This window comes from Montipora capricornis, unplaced genomic scaffold (genome assembly GCF_036669925.1).
Source record: "Montipora capricornis isolate CH-2021 unplaced genomic scaffold, ASM3666992v2 scaffold_465, whole genome shotgun sequence".
NCBI classification, from domain to species: domain Eukaryota; kingdom Metazoa; phylum Cnidaria; class Anthozoa; order Scleractinia; family Acroporidae; genus Montipora; species Montipora capricornis.
The window spans coordinates 82,934-100,000 of record NW_027180201.1 but is presented as its reverse complement, the minus strand read 5'-3'; the positions used below and the strand labels follow the sequence as shown (position 1 = coordinate 100,000).

Sequence of the window (17,067 nt, the reverse complement as noted above, 5' to 3'; positions counted from 1 at the left end):
ATTGGTGCATACATGTTAGCACGTGGAGTGAGCAAGCGCCGTAGGGTTCGAATAGCCAGTTTTTGGGTAAAAGAACCCGGCCTACGGTGCATGTTCTCCTACATTGAGTTTCTCAGAGCCTCGTGTCATGTGTAGACGTAAGATCCGAGGCTCTAGTAACGAGAATGCTTGCTTTTATGCCCGTAACGCGAACCTGTGGTTGTGCTTTTCATATAAGTGAGAACCAGGCTCGTGTGGTATATATATGACATGAAATATCCTAAACACGTCTTGCTGCCATCATTAAAGGCAGCTATTGTAAGACGAAATATTTTTCTGCTATCACATGCAGTTGCTTAATGCAAACCAATCACCCAGTTTTAAATATAACTTTTGTTGTTTTTTTGTTGCTATTCTTTTAACGATACATTTACCGTAAAACAGCGAGTTTCCAATCGAGTAATCGTAACAGTTATAAGAAGCGAAAGGACAGCTAAGAACTGCTATATTGCTAGAACTACAATCTTGGACAAAACTGTAATTTGTGATAATCCTGATTAGCATAAATTGATATTTTGCCGTCACGTAGCAGAGGCCTGAATGTGAGCGGCAGGCGCTTGCAGTGCCACGTGATCGTGGTTTGTATTTGGCGATCGTTTAGCGAGTGAGTCATTCTACGGTCAGCCTTCGCCGCGTGCACAAGTCCTGTTTCGTTTTTTGTCCTATCGAGCTGAATTAGTGTTTAATGCCTTCGTTAGGCGGCGGTATATGATAGCGTTCATTTACATTGTAAGTAGTGTCTTTCAAGTAGAATACCGAAGAACCCAGAGGGTCGCACCACTGCCTTGGTCGGGGGTACACGTCCCCCGCTTTTTTCCACCTGCTGCTTTTTTTAGGGGTTTTCGTGTCCGGCTCTGGTGCATTGCTTGTCTCTTTATCTTGGAATTGATATATTAATATTTTTGTACTTATTCCGATGCTTAATAAACTGTCCGGTTGAGTAGTGGAAGCAAAATCAGAGCTTTAAGAATAATTACGCTTACCTCGTCGTCCTTTAGTCTCCATGCTGACTTTAAAAAATAACAAAAAACAAACAGTAGATCCTATACAGGTTGTTCCTGAGAGTTAAGGCATAGGTGATCTGAGACTGTTGTACTTGAGGTATTGTGATTTTGATATGAAGGACATTTGCGAATGCTGGTTTAACTAATTCGAATTGTTAGCTGAACCAACATTAACGAATTGAAATGGCGTTTTCAATAAAACCTAGAGAAAATTAAAGTTCAGCTTACAACTGAACACATTCGTTTGATGTATGATCGACTTAATTAAGGGAACTTTTGTCCCAAAAGAGAAAAATGCAACTCTTTTGAAAATTAGAGTTCCTTTATTCACTTAAACTCTAATAGACATCTCTTTTGAAAAATCCACCAGGTAAAGAGGGGAACGTAATTTTTGTATGAAATCCTTGTGGCTTTTTCTCTTGTTCCGTGTATCTGGCACTGTCGTCAATTGTTCGTCCGTGTCGAAAATTCATAAAACCTTCTATTTTCTTTAGAAAAAAAATATTCATATGTTTAAGCTGCAGTGAACAAAAAGCTGAATTTCGTATTACATAACGAATAGGCGAAAAAGAATCTTTGTTCAAATGAAAATGCTGTGTTATTTGAAATCAAGAATCTTCAGAAGTTCATTCGCCAACTGCTTCATCAGCTCGATATTTATTGTTTTCAAAAAGTTGACCTTTGAATTTATTAAAATACAAAGGGTGGATTCAGTTTCCACTTACAACCAAGCTTTGTTCTTAAAACTTTAAAACAAATAGGTATTTTTCATTCAAAGATCGCAGCTTACGTTAATCTTATACTGATTTTAAGTTTTACAAGGGATTCACGTTGGGTTTTCGCCAGCAAGACAATGCAATGACACAATACACACTTCATTGACCGCTCCCCATAGGGGCTTTTCAGGGCCAATGAAACACAATTAACGAAATGACAGAACAGAACAACAACAACAACAACTGTTAAGAATCCCAACTGGCTGGAGGCAAACCAGTTGGCTATTTACAAGTGCAGCTGGGAAGTTGAACCAGGGACTACCAGGAACAAATTCAACGAGTGGCCAGAGCGAGTCTTGAACCCGGGATCTCCGGATCTCAAGGCAAGCGCCCTAACCACTAGACATTTACGCACACTCCAAACGAATTAATCAGTTTCAGTTTGCGTTGGGAAAAAATCAGGATATCTAAAACAAGTGAGATCCAAGTAACTTTCGGGACTTCTTTGTCTTTCAAGACCAATCACTTGACAACCATTAGATTTCGTAGTGCTGTTGTTCAACTGTAATTTTCAATCGGTTGAATATTTAAAAAAAGATGTTTATTAATGATCACACCCATTTTGACTGTCGAGACCCAATTTATCGAAAATTTAAGGCTTGCTATTTAATAAAGGTGGGCAGTTTCCTGTTTTTATTCTTTAGAGTAACATTGCCTGCCTGTGTGCGTCCTCAGTCGGTGGCATAAACAAACTCTGTCTCCTCTTAAGAGCGTTCGTCTTGGAAAGATTTTCTCAAAATTCATTGTTTATTGCCTATTGCTGCGTAATTGAACCACTGCAGTACGCAAATATATAGCTATGGCAAAATGAGGGCCTTCGCACACCGGGCACAATACTGGTAGTTTTACATAGTTCCCGGAGAAATCTTGTTTAATTTAAACAACAATAATTCTACGTTTGCCGGAAAGAGCAGAGCCGCATCAAGGGGGGAGCAGAGGTCGAAAATGGTCCGCCCCCCTGATGCGGCCCGCGGGTAGGGACGGGTGAGAAAAACCAACGTGTGAACAGTACAAAGGCGAACTAAAACTGATATGTCGGGTAAACGTCTTTCAAGAGTCGTTAATCATTAACCATCTGGCGCTCCGTATTATAATGGCACTGGACTATATTATAATGGCACTGGACGAAGTTCAATACCTCTCGTGGATTATTGTTAAAGGCAAACTGTGGTCGACAAACTCGTCCACCGTTTCATCTAAAAAATACAGTTTTAAACGCCGAAATAAGGGCCTAATTTTTGAAGACGCAAACAATACAATGATTGCCGTAAGTTTTCTACTCCAAAGTGGATTCAAGAATTTGTCTTCTGAATTGCCTTGATAGTGAATGCGAGTAGTCTGTGGCCTTAGGTTAAAGCTGTTGTAAAAATGGGTTTACAACACGAGAAAAAAAGCATACATTAGCTGCAATTACGAAGAAAATAAATGATATCAAACTGTGCTCTGTATTCTGAGGCGCCTTTGTCAATTGATCGAAACGTCAGTGGGGTTAACGCAAAGGAAACTATAATATCTTATTAAAATGGAAAGAGATCATTTAATTCGCAGTGTGGATCAATGCATGCCAATCACGGAACTAAAATATATCTTCTCACTAGATCGGGTTCAGGGGCACGAAGCTTGCCGGCGATTTCACTCGGTTTAAGGTAATATTTGTTTGTGAATTCTCAAAGAGCAGGCGGTTTATCTATATATAGAGTTGAGGAGGCCCTATTTTCGTCTAGTTTATCCGCATTATCTTGGCTAAGCTGACTTAAATTACACAGATTTAGAAACGATTAGTTGAATGTTGAAGTCACTAAATTGACTGTGTCAGTAGACGTTATTTAATGTTGTTATCTAATCACTCTGCAGTGAAACGAAAACAAAATAATTTATAACTTAGTATAAGGAAGAAAACACCAGTCATAGGAGGGGGCATCTCGTTTATTGATCAGACATAAATTGCCCCATTTCGAAGATGAAGCACAATTTAAAGAGAACTATAGACCTAAGGAACGAGAAACTGAAAGAAGAGAATTGATGTTATCTTTAACATAGCCGTCCTTGGCACGATCCGATTTCCAACGACCATGTCGTTTAAACAAACGATCGCTGATGCCAGCGTTTGCAGCGGCGGAGGCGCCACCTGATCTTAAGCTATGTAAACCATAACTAGACTTAGGAAAACCTAGTTCAACTAAAGAATTAAGCAAAAGCTCCCTAGCCCTAGAATAGGATATAGGTCGTGAACCTAGAGAATAACTAAGAGTGGACTTATGATAAACAAGATTGCGAAATACAAAGTCACTAGAATTACAATTCAAACAAGCGAGATGAAAATAACGAGAAAGTATCGTATAAGGACAAGTGACAGTACCCGTCCTAGCCAAAAGAACTGAAGAACCATCCCTATATACGTCAGTCTTACTACTGGCAATAGTAATCTTAACATAATCCGAATTTTGGAAATTTACATCACAACAGCGCAACTTAGCTAGCTCGTCAAAGCGTAAAAATGCACAATAAGCAGTGACAAATAAAGCTGCAATTCGGAGACTAGACAGGTTAGCAGATGGCGAGGCATACTTTAAACAAATTGACGAAATCATCTCAGGAGTAATTGGCTCCTTTTTAACTACTGGTTTAGCTGAAATCCGAATACCAGCCTCGAGAATGTTCTTCACCAGAGGATCTTGACAAGGATCGGGAAAACCATAGAGCTTATTAGCCCACGAAATACCACAAGATGCAGACTGAAGTACGGAAGAGCTTGTATCACCTCGAATAAGATGCTCTAGGTAAAGAGCGACGTCTAACGACCTTGTAGGCAAAGCCGTGATCTCGGGGAAGCAAGATGCCCAGACTCTGAATTTCTGAAAAGACCTGGAATACTGATCAATGGTGCGTGGAACCTTGGACTGCAATGCACGAGCCGGAAGAGAACTGGCAAGTCTTCGGAGTTCAGGATTCTGTAGGGTGGAACTAATCTGCGCAAAAGCAATATCACCTTGTGCAGGAAGAAACAAAAATAGAACAAGAATTTTTAGTCTAACACGGGCTACTACCAGCGGCGTCCAGAGTAAATCAAATGTGCAAAAACCCAGTGGCAAAACAAATAAACACACAAAGCCAAGTGGCAAACACTTAAAATTCCAATAACTGATAAAACAAAAAATACAATCTAATTGCTTAGATTTAATTAGCCCCATTAATACATCCAGAGTAAAACAAGTGTGTAAATGCCCAGTGGCAAAACAAATAAACACACAAAGCCAAGTGGCAAACACTTAAATTCCAATAGCTGATAAAACAAAAAATACAATCTAATTGCTTAGATTTAATTAGCCCCATTAATACATCCAGAGTAAATCAAGTGTGCAAAAGCCCAGTGGCGAAACAAATAAAACACACAAAGCCAAGTGGCAAACAGTTTAATTCCAACAGATGAAAATCACAAAAAAATACAATCTAATTGCTTAGATTTAATTGGCGCCATTAATACGCAAGAAAAGGACAGACGAACTAAAATTATCAGAACCAAAAATACAATTCTTATTAACGCCGTGAACAAAAACTCGCTTCCCTTCAGCAACGTAAAGGAAGTCAACAATATAACTACGGAAAGAACGACCTTCATTAATGATGGATGGCCAAAAAATGGCAGACGGCCAATAAGGGACCACAAGGACGCCTACGCACTTACATAATTTGACATGCTCAATAACTTGAGTGACAAGGCAAACAGGAGGGACCAACCAACAGTTCTCACCTTGCCAGCTATGACTAAGAGCATCTACACCCAAAGTGTTGGGACTGTAAAAGCGCGAATAGAACCTAGGCAACTTGGTATTTGCATAACTAGCAAAACAATCTACAGTGAAAGGACCCCATCGAGAATCTATTGCACGAAAATAATCGTTGGAAACACACCAGTCGTCAAAATCAACGATCTTACTGTAATAATCAGCTTTCTGATTAAGCGTACGAGGAATCCATTCCACTGACAACCTAATACCATGAGCAGAAGACAAACAGAAAATATCCTTAGCAATAGTATTTAAATGTGGCTTATTGCTCCCGGAATCTGTAATGAACGCTACAGCTTTATTATCAGTATAAAGCTTAACAGAGGAATTATGCAAAATGGGAGCAAAACTTCTCAACGCAAAACTAACAGACTTCAATTCCCTCCAAGTGGAGCTTTGCTTCATTTCAAGATCATCAAAATTCTTGTGGGCAACAAGAAACCCGTCGACCTCAACATAAATGTAAGAAGCGCAAGCAACGTCACTAGCGTCGGAATAGACAATGTGATGAGGAATATTAACTGGATAGACAAAAGGTCTAGAATTAAGTGCCCGAGCATTGGCACACCAATAATTTAACTCAGAAATAGCCTCATCAGTAAGAAAAAACCCCGGCATTCCAAGATGCTCTATCTACAATAACAGAATGCAATGCTTTCGTCATAATCTTGCAAATATGGCCAAAAACAAGCATACAGGAAATGATACGCCCGGTAACCTGAGCCAGCATCCTGGCAGTTACTACACGAGAACTAAAAACCTCCCCTATGGACGCAAGCAGAACTGATATCTTATCTTCAGGAATAGACAACAAGCCCCGAGCAAAATCCCAGTGAAAACCAAGCCAGCGAAGCAACTGACTAGGGATCCACATACACTTATCCTTATTTGGGACGAACCCCGAGCTAATTAAATCAGAATGCACCAACAAAGATTGTCGAAGGCAAGTATCCTTCGTACCACATACTCCCAGACCGTCATCTAAATAAACTACAATGCGGAGGGCCTGAGAACGCCAATGCTTGACGAGGGGACGCATAACTTTGGTGAAAATATAAGGGCCCGTAGAAAGACCAAAGGGCAGGACGACAAACTTAAAATATTTCCGAACCCCATTGAAAACCCACGAAAAACCGAGAAATCTTAATCGAATTAATTAATCGAATAATTAATATCGAAAGAATAAGCCCACAAATTAGAAAGAGACTCGCCGATCAAAAAATTTAGCATAGACTGAGCATCCTCAAACTTAATTTTGGACTTATTCACAAAGAAATTAACATGCCTAAGATCCAATATAAGCCTCTTCTTACCACTTGACTGTACAGAAACAGACAATGGGTTAACCACGTCAGGCGGGCGAGTACACGAAACAATAGAGCCAACCCTAAGTAACTCCTGAATAGCGGATTCTACAAAATCACTCTCACCCAAAGCTGAGCGATTATTATTAAGAAAAACAATTGTAGGTTCCCGTGAAAGGGAATCTTATAACCAAAACTTAAGGTATCTAAAATAAACTTAGAGGCACCAATGCTTTGCCAAAAGGAAATATTAGCTTTAAGCCTACCCTTAACAATAACTTGACTAGAGCCTTCAAAATATTCTGCAAAGTAAGAATCAAGAGAAATGTGATCCAAGTCAAAGTCAAAGTCAGAGTACTTATCCGGACCCAATCGTGCAAGAACATTTGCCAAATCAGACGGTGGTTGACTTTGTAGACGTTGAACTGGCGGCAGTGCTGGGGAGACTAGCTCTTGTTTTGTAGAACAAAGGACAGGCTGGCGAATTAGACCAGTGTCCTCGCTGATTGCAGTTAAAGCAGATGTCAGAAGGCTGGACGTGTCGGGCGGCACGAAAGGGCTGATGAAAATAAGAGCGGTGAGCAGAAAATGGAAAAGACGTAACAGCAGAAGTCGAAGATCCAGGGACTTGTACAGCCTGAAAATCTCGGAATTTAGCAGCATTTGAGAACCTTGAAACACGAGATTTGCCGGAAGACTTCTGCTTAATCTTGGTAAACGCACGACGCTCAGCTGCCCGAAGTTTCTTCTCGTCTTCCGAATTTTCAGCGAGTTCGTCGGACTCATATTCTTCAACTGCAGCCCAGCCAGCGGGACTTTTATCAGCAAAGCGGATCAACTTAATGCGTTTCTCAAGGTCAGACTTGGCCTTTTGGAGATGTTCTTGAACAGCCAGCAGGTTTCCCTCGGACAGATTAGAGATAGCCAGATCAAGGCAGTCAAGGAGCTGTGTATTAAACTCAAACTGGATTCTGTTACCTTTAAATTGAAGTGAACTAGCTGCCTTAGAGTCTGTTTTCAATTTCTTTAGTTCTCGCCGAGTTTCCACCTCGCGTTCGTCCAAGGAGCGCTTGAAATCGCCAAATGTTTTCTGCAACTTCGAATCAAGAAGGGAAGAAATCAGCGAGATCGTCTCGGAATTAGAAAAGTCTATCTGTTGAGGTTGGAATGATGCAGTTTCCGGCGGTGGATTAGACATAGCACGAAAATAAACTAAAAACAAAATTTCCGAAATGAACTGATCAAAAGCGGAGATGCCGTCGAAGTGACAACTCCTAACGGACAAACTCCTTAAATATTAACTACTTAGCATAAATATGTAACCTGCATGCCAACGAAATCTACATACCAGCACAAAACTATCTTACAATAACAACGTGAAAAATTATATCTCGTGTCAACGTCCTCATGAGCCCATAGACGGACTGTTCTCGTCTCGTAGTTTTGGCAAATTCTTCAAAACCTGTTCTTCAAGCAAGTTGTTCGTTGAAAGGAGGACCTGCTAAGTTGGTGAAAGGTGGCTAGTTTCTTACTGACACATTGAAACAAAAACACCGTGGTTTCACCTTAAAACATTGATCTATTCAAGGATATATTGTCAGTATATATTGTGCCCACTGTCATTTCTATGGACTATAATCAAGAGCTGTTGAAAAAATGTAAATTTCTAAACTGCTCTTTGTTTTTTGTTTTGGAGACTAAGGACTTTTGTTGTACTTGCAGAATTCGCGATGGACAACAATAGCGAAGCCCTGCCTACGAGATGGAAGCGTGAACGAGAGGATGACGAGGAAGAACGAAGGGTGGGAATGTCACCGGGCACGAAACGACAGAGAACGGAGAGAATGACGCTGTCTAACGGAGATGGCACAGTTATGTCGACATCGGATCACGGCCGTTTTATGAACCTTTTAACACGGCTCTTTCCCGAGCAAAAAAGGAACGTTTTGGAGCTAATACTCAAGGGCTGCGGAGGTGATGTAATCCAAACGATTGAGACCGTTTTACCGAGTCACGAGGAAGCGCTTGCTAGGGGACAAATGTTGGCAAGTGTACAGCGTGGTCTGTTTCCAGGGGCCCCTCCACCTTCAAGCTACTCGGCCTTCACGCCTCTTTCGCCCACAATTCCTCACGGTATTCCATTGGGCGAGGTCGATTATCACGCGACTTCCAAATGTGCAAGTGGTCAATGTCTCGGAAGTATTTATTACCCTGGACCTGGTACCGTACCGGGCTTTCGTAACCCGCTAAAGGAACCCGCGAAGCGACCGACGTCAGACGTTCCCACTTCTTTGATAACGTCGATAACAGAGAACATCCCGACCCCGATGTCAACAATCCCTGGCTTGGCAAAGTTACCCCACCTCGAAGACATGAGGTACAGTCACAGTATGCAGTCAGCGACCGCCGCCCTCATGACCATGAGCTCCACTGGCAGAGTTCTCCCAGGGGATCGGATGTTACTGCGAAATGAGCGCGATAGAAGCCCGCCCTCGCTTTCACCTCAAGGCTCACCTAAAAGCGAGGCAAATGAAAACACTGAAATAAACTAAGAATTGTTTTTCTCACCTTTAGTCAAGGTACGCAAATTTCGAAACTGAGCAATTTTGATTTTATTACCAAGCATTACGTATACCATAATGGCAAGTACATAAGCATTATGAAAAGTATGTGCGGATATATACATTTCGAATTCGTTATTTTATACCCCTTAAAGTATTAAACTATCGTACATATTCCGAATTCCTAGAGTTTTTTGTAACCGAGCAAAAGAATGCTAAAGAATCTTTATTGTGTAATTTTCCGAGATCGTGTTTGAACGTTTTAAAACAAAATAGGTTTCGAGCGTTAGCCCTTCGATTCGCTCGAAACGTCAGCTTTTAGAATCCCTGTACGGTGGTCAATTTAAGTTTAATAATAGAGTGACTACAATCTTTTAAAATTGTAATTCACGTTACAAATCAAAAAAAACCAAGTCTTTTTGCGGAAATTGACCCGTGGTCTTTGAGGCAGTGTGGCCCAGTGGTTAGGGCGCTTGCCTTGAGATCCGGATATTCCGGGTTCAAGACCCGCTCTGACCACCCGTTGAATTTGTTCCTGTTAGTCCCTGGTTCAACTTCCCAGCTGCACTTGTAAATAGCCAACTGGTTTGCCTCCGGCCAGTTGGGATTCTTAATAGTTGTTGTTATTGTGTTCTCTTGTTTCGTTGATTGTGTTCCATTGGCCCTGAAAAGCCCCTATGGGGAGCGGTCAATTACGTATGTATGTATGTATGTATGTATCCTTTATCCCAGCTCCTTGATCCCACTTTTCCAGGAAACCAAGTTGTTGTATCTTGAAATCACGATATTCAAGGTTCCAGTTCCACTTTAAACACTGACTCGTGATGTCAGTTCTTGTTGTAAAAGGAGCCACAAGTTTTAAAATTTTACAGTAAGTAGACATATTATAGCGACATTTCTTGTGAACAAACATTGACTTCACATTTCTTTTGATATTCAAATTTGCCAACAACGGAACAAAAGAAGTCATTGTTTCGACAGCCAATTAGGTTCTGGTTGGCATATTAGTAACAATGGGTGACGTCAAAAGAAACATCGCTATATCATTAGTTGTGAGGAGTTTCGAGCACACGCACTGAGAGCCCACATTCAGCTGTTCCACTGTTCCAGCGTTCCTACAATTCCATAACACACAGTGTCGTCTGACCAGCCATAAGCTGCTTGGCATCGTTCTGACATTTTTGAGGTGGGTCTTTGTTTTAGATCATAGGGTCTTCGCTTCAGATCACGGGGTCTTCGTTTTAGATCGCAGGGTCTTCGTTTTATTGATCAGTGGGTCTTCGTTTTAGATCACAGGGTCTGCGTTTTAGATCACAGGGTCTACGTTTAGATCACAGGGTATTTGTTTTAGATCACAGGGTCTGCGTTTTAGATCACAGGGTCTTTGTTTTAGATCATAGGGTCTTCGTTTTAGATCATAAGGTCTTCGTTTTAGATCAGTGGGTCTTAGGTCTTAGGTCTTCGTTTTAGAAACACCCGACAAAACGTTATCGGTACGATCTATGCACGCTTATTGTGTGCGCTCTGATTTCAACTAAGACTTCTTACAACGTATTGACACTTTCAACACCAAAACGATTCTTTTTAATTTTTGAAATTTTGGAAATAGATTAAATACTAGTTAGTATTTTGGTAGAGTTTATTAATTGATTGATTAATTTTATCGTTTTATATCACTTGCACAATTTTATATTTTGTACAATTTTATTCTTTGACATTAGTACACACGTGCACGTTTTAATGAGCACTTACGAGCTCCTTGGTGTTACGTGTATAAATAAAGTATTATTATTATTAAACCAACCCAAAGTTGTGTTTGTTGCCGTCAGAAATTGTGTTAATGATTTCCTGAAGTGCTCAAGAGATGAACACCCAATTTCGTCCTAAATGATTGCCAATTATGGCACTTTCAGCACACCTCAAAAAAACACATTTTCAAACACCATTCCTCACTACGCAAACCTCCCCGAACTAAACAAAGTTCTCTTCAAAGCTTACAATACAACTGTCATATATGCAAGGTCTCGCCCTAAAAAACAGACAGCAGAAAAAGGAAAGGCTGAACGCCCCTCCCTCCCCTCCCCCCTTTTTCAATGTTGATACCCTTTAGTTTTAGCGCCAAGTGGAAATGGAAACAACTGTGTCTATGTGTGGGGGAGGGGGGGGTTGGAAATGCGCTGACTTGAATGACACGCATTGTACGCATTGTACGGTTATCAACAGTGAGTGGTGTCTCAACCCTTTTTGCAATTGCTTGCAGCAAAATTTAACTACATTTCAAGTTATTTATTTTACTGCCTGGAAAAGCGCATAACAGTGAAAGTCGTCAATATGTTGCTTGATTCAGTTTTCTCGCTCCAATATAATGATATTTTGGACTGGTTGACTGAGATTTCAGTATGAAGCGAATGTTACCAAGACCAATATTCATATACCTGAAGAACCCGCTTGAAAATGACAGACTCTAACAGACAATATAGCAGTCAGGTTTTCAGGTTTGAGGAATCCATCCATGTTTTATTTTCGCAGGCCAACGTTCAGGGGCACCCAACGACCAATTTGTTGTAAAATGTATTATTATACCCCAGTTAATGAAAATAAATGTTATTAAGGCATTTTCAGGTGTTTTTCAGTGTTGCTGGGAAAACATTATCTGTTCCTTTTTCCCAGCAAGACATGAGAAATTTCCCAGCCAGCTAGATGAAATTGGTTGGTTTCCCAGCCAGCTGATCAAATTTATTTCCCAGCCAGGAATTCCGCGCACTTTCAAATCCCTCGATCCAAAACGACTGAACAAAAGCGACAAAGCCGGGACAAGACAGGTTTTTTCCGCAAGCGCAATCACACTGACCAGACGTCGTATGTTTGTGACTACTCTCTGGGAGAGGGAAGGGGTCCTCTTTTTTTTTGTTTTTTTTTTAGTCGTCCTCAGTCTTCAGAGTTTCCACAGGCAGCTCGGGTTGAAATTCTAGAAAAATTCAGTAATTCCCAGGCAAAACCTCTATCAATAATTTCCCAGCCAGCTCATCGAAACACCTGTATTTTTGCCTGCCAGCAAGATTCTTCTGGGGAACAGATAATATGAGGAACAGATTCATTGGGTGCCCCTGAACGTTTCTGAAATTTTCATTTTCTGGTGGAATCTTCTGTTTTTTTATTTAATAGACATGTGTCTAGTTTCATCCCCTTCTAAAGCGTAAAACACCAACAGCGGTAATTGTTGCTGTGAGGCTGTCGCAGAAGAAAGAAAGTGAAAAAGAAAAGAAGGAACCCTTGTCGAATATTTCTATGTGGCATGTTCAAGTTTTTTGTGTTGTTTACATTTGCTCTGGCTGATTTTTGCCGCCTAGTTTGATTGCCCAGAGAATCTACAAGTATTAAGTGACTTGAGTTTCTGTCGCACTTATCGCACTTGGCCTTCTAGCTATTGAACCACAAGACCGTTTACCATAGTTCATCTTACATTTAAATTTCTTGGAGCAGAAAGGTCACACAACATTGAGAAAGTGATCGGAAACGAAGAACTTGGTAAGGTCGAACACGTTTGTTGACTATTGCTACGTCATAACACGTCATATCCAAGATGGCACGAAAGAGGCAACTTCAAAGTGCTCTTGTCACATTTTTACAGGGAACTGGGTAAAACGGCAATTATTTTCGAATTCCTGGGGAAATGTTTTAGTAATTTAGAGAGACCGTACTTTCCCTTTAAGCGAATTTGCTTCGTCGACTTTTTGGTATTCTCACTGTCTTTATCATTAAGTAACTGGGTAATATTTTCTTCGCTCAAACTTGCAAATCTACTCGCAGCCATTTCGCTATTTGTTTTTCTACTCACCAAAAATAACACAACCTCGTCCCCAGGTTTTCTCGGTCAACGGTTCAAGAATCTGCGGCAGGCTGCACTTTTGACGTCATCAGTTCAATAATTTGCCGTTTTTCGTCACTGTTATTCATCCCGTCTTCTCGTGCTCGTGCTTGCTCTATCTTCCGCTGCTGGGCGTCAGTATAATTTCGTCTCTTTATGGAGTCTTTCTTTCTCTCTCACTTTCTCTCTATCGTACCCTGCGAGCAGGGAGTCTCCAGCGAACGAACGATAGGACGAGGACCAGCGAGGAGACTCTGCTTGCAGGGTAGCTCTCTCTTTGTTTCCCACTGATATTTTGCCTGTTTTCTCGTACTTTCTCGATACTTTCACTTCCTCTCTTTCACGTTGAGCATCGCTCACTCGTCGACTGCTTAATGGTTTTTATTTTTCTCTCTCTTTCTCTTCTTTCCACGTTGTATGACGTATTAAAAACTACTTTTGTGTGTGTGTGTGTATGTGTGTGTATGTGTTTTGGTTGTCTTCAAACGTTTTACTTCTTTTACTAAAACGCAGAGTCGAATGCAGTACGGTGACCATACGTTATCTTCTAGTACAAAAATGCATCACTTCAGGACAAACTTGTAAACGCTCACCCTGTAGAATTCCTAATTGAAGGTTATTTTCCCAGTGAAACTTTCGCTTTCATGGTTCAACTGTTATTTATTTTTCTAAGGGTATGTGAATCTCAACCCTTGTACCCTAAAAATAGTTGACTTAGAAGAGTCTTCTCTTTTTTCCCGATTTTTAGATGTTCCGCGTTTTCCGAGAAAATAGTTGACACTCGTTCACAACTGACAAAACAAATCTTTTTCGATATGGCTCGTAATCGATGTTGCTCTTTTCTCTCAGACATGTCTTTGGGTAAAGAAAATAAAGAACATGCATCTCTGCTCTTAAGTGGTCGACATAAACCAACCTCTCCCACGAAAGACACAAGGCTGCTCCTATAGAACTTTCATACTCCATAGTTGATATTCACATGATAATCTCATGACTAGTGAACTTTGGGCCAAAAGCCAGCTGTTGTTGTTTCCCCACTATAGCTTCTTGCTTCTCATCGAGAGTTCGCACGTTACGGTTCAAGCAACGAACCACTTATCGACACTGAGAAGATTCAAGGACTAGCCTGTGGAAAAAGGAGACAACGGCGACTTCTTTCTGGGATCCACAAAGCAGGAAGTACTTCCGCCTTTGTCTTAGACTCGTTGTTGACCCACCATTGCAATATATTGAGAAGCAGGAGCCAAACGGTAAGCAGAGTCAACAAGGTTTTCGATTATCGATAGAACCGACATGTCAGCCAGTACTGGTACCAATACGCTGCAGCTCATGGGTTTCAAGGTGGAAATGCAACAGATTGTACAATTCGGGTTGCTTTCTGTACCAGCGGCACTTCTGAGATACAATATTGCAGCCCCGGAAATAGACTTTAAAAACTACTCGACAGAATTTCAAGTCTTGATGAGTGAATACGCACCCTACAGGTCTTTGGGCAAACAGGTTCAGGATAGAAGAAATGGTATTGACAAGATCATCAACAAACTGGGGTATTTTATAAAAAAACTGGATGAGTTAGTCAAAGGAATTGAAAAAGAGGTCCAGAGGGGCTCAGACACAAAATGGTTATTCAAGACATGTGGCCTTTTGGCTGGATTCCAAATATTAGGCTCCCTTTTGGCCTTTAGCTCTGGCCCTTCCATAAAAATGCTACCTTATTCAGTGACTGTCATTATTAACGCTTGGATTGCTTACAACTGTGAGCAAAACCGTCGCTTTCTTGCTAGAGCCGAGAAACTAGAGAATGAGATGAGAGAGAAGCTGGTTGAGATCTCTGGTTATCGCAGTGACCTCGAAGCAAAGAAGATATAAATAGGAATTCAAGCAGAGCGATGCAGTGTCTGCAGAGTAAGCTTTGTTCCTCGGGATTTTACAATCTTTCCATAGAGATTTCTGGAACGCGTTTGAAGCACGTTTTACTTAAATTTACTTTACTTTGGAAGTTTTCAAAGGAACGGACCAATTAATATTTGAGGGGGAGGTGGGGGAGTACCGACAATCACATCGGATTCAAAGCAGACCACAGAATGAATTGCGACTGGTTTTAAATACAAGAAAACGTGACTGCTTACTTATTGGTAGATACTAACTTAGATGTCCACTCAGGCCTTACTAAAATATTAATTTTGCTCGTGAAAAGAATTATGCCTTTATTTTCCGTTTAAATGGTTCTTTTTCCGAAGAGATCTTAAACTTGGGGAGGTCATATTTGTATTACAGTTGGATACCGTCTGTAGTTTTTGTTTTGATGATATGATAGTACAGCTATGTACTCTCTCCTCTTTTCCTCTCTCCCCTGCTAGCAATCCTCAATGGACCATTTCCGAGTTCATGTCTGCCACCTCTTCAAAGCGAGTGCAAGTGCGAAGTTGTTCTTATGAAAATTAGCCTTCATTCATCATTTGCTCTCCCCTGCTCGCAATCCTCAATGGGCCATTTCCGTGTTCATGTCTGCTTCCTCTTCAAAGCGAGTCTAAGTGAAAAGTTTTTCCTATGAAAATTAGATTTCAATCCTATTTAAAGTAGAACTAATCACCATCACAAAAACTTCGCAGTTAGACTCGCTTTGAAGAAGAGGCAGACATGAACTCGCAAATGGCCTATTTTTCATCTATGACCAGAAATGCAGGTAATTAGATGCACGCGGATTTCAATAAGCGTCACGAAGTGTCCCCTTGCTCTTTTCCCCAATTACAACATGGTTATGACACTTCGTGACACATATACAGGTGTAACATTTGGTGACGTTACATGGCAATACCTGACAACCTCAGTGTTAACCCCCTTTGGCAGATAAACGACAATTTATTTAGGCACAGAATAACTCCTGGGTTAGGCACTGGTCTCTAGTAATTAGGTGCATCGAAATGGTTAGTTTTCATAAGTTGTTCTGGTGACACCACATTTAAACTTAGAAAATCTTCAGTACGATCGTTTGGTACTTTTTGACACAAAACTAAGTGTTGCAACTTATTTTGGAGTAGAGCGGTGTTCAATTGAGTGTCGAAAGTAATTAGCGAATTGTTTTGGTTTTGCATTACTTCACTCAGTGATTGATTCAAAGTTCTCGCGCCATTTTTTCAACCAATTAGAAGTGAAAGCAAAACTAATCGTGGCTCGCGCGTGCAGATTTTCCCGCGCTTTGTGTCGGCTACGTGTCATTACTTCGAGTTTTGATTGGTTTACTGGATTGTCTCCGTCCTTTTGGATTGGCTAAAGTAATTACTTTGGTTTTGGTTTTACGACACTCGATTAAAACTCGCTCTATCCATTGTAGTCACAACCATTTCAACATCACTCGTGTCTCGGAATACAGGCAATTAACGTCACAAAGTGTGCCCCAAATTGCTACTCCTCAAGTAAGGATAAAGAGCTGCATTTACTCTGAGATAAAAATGACACCAACCTTTGCCCTAACCTTTATTTGTTAGAAATAAGAAGGAAATGCTTAGACTTCAAGGGACACCTTGCATATCGAAATTGGGCTCGCATCTTATTACTTGCATAAGTGCATAATTAGGCCTTTTGCAACAAACGATCACATGGTACAAAATCCGCCATGCTGGAGGGCAAGCTCATTATTATTCCCCCACTGGGACATTAAAACAAAGAGACCTGAACCAGTCAAGCCATCCTCGGAGACCCAGGGGCAGATCGCGGAGGCAAGGGA

At 40.9% G+C, this 17,067-nt stretch overlaps 2 protein-coding genes across 2 annotated transcripts in view; one reads left to right on the top strand and one right to left on the bottom strand.

The window, feature by feature from the left end:
- The window catches only part of LOC138036185 (doublesex and mab-3 related transcription factor 3, truncated-like), a 13,802-nt gene extending 4,339 nt beyond the window's left edge, over positions 1-9,463 (top strand). Inside the window, exon 3 of the mRNA XM_068882545.1 lies at positions 8,634-9,463. Within this exon, the coding sequence (XP_068738646.1) occupies positions 8,634-9,463 (830 nt within the window). The remainder of the gene's footprint in view (positions 1-8,633) is intronic.
- On the bottom strand, positions 7,297-8,234 carry LOC138036188 (uncharacterized). The gene has a single exon (XM_068882548.1). It carries the CDS (start codon positions 8,107-8,109, stop codon positions 7,306-7,308), a length of 804 nt encoding a protein of 267 aa, XP_068738649.1. The 5' UTR covers positions 8,110-8,234; the 3' UTR covers positions 7,297-7,305.
- Positions 9,464-17,067: the final 7,604 nt, after the last annotated feature.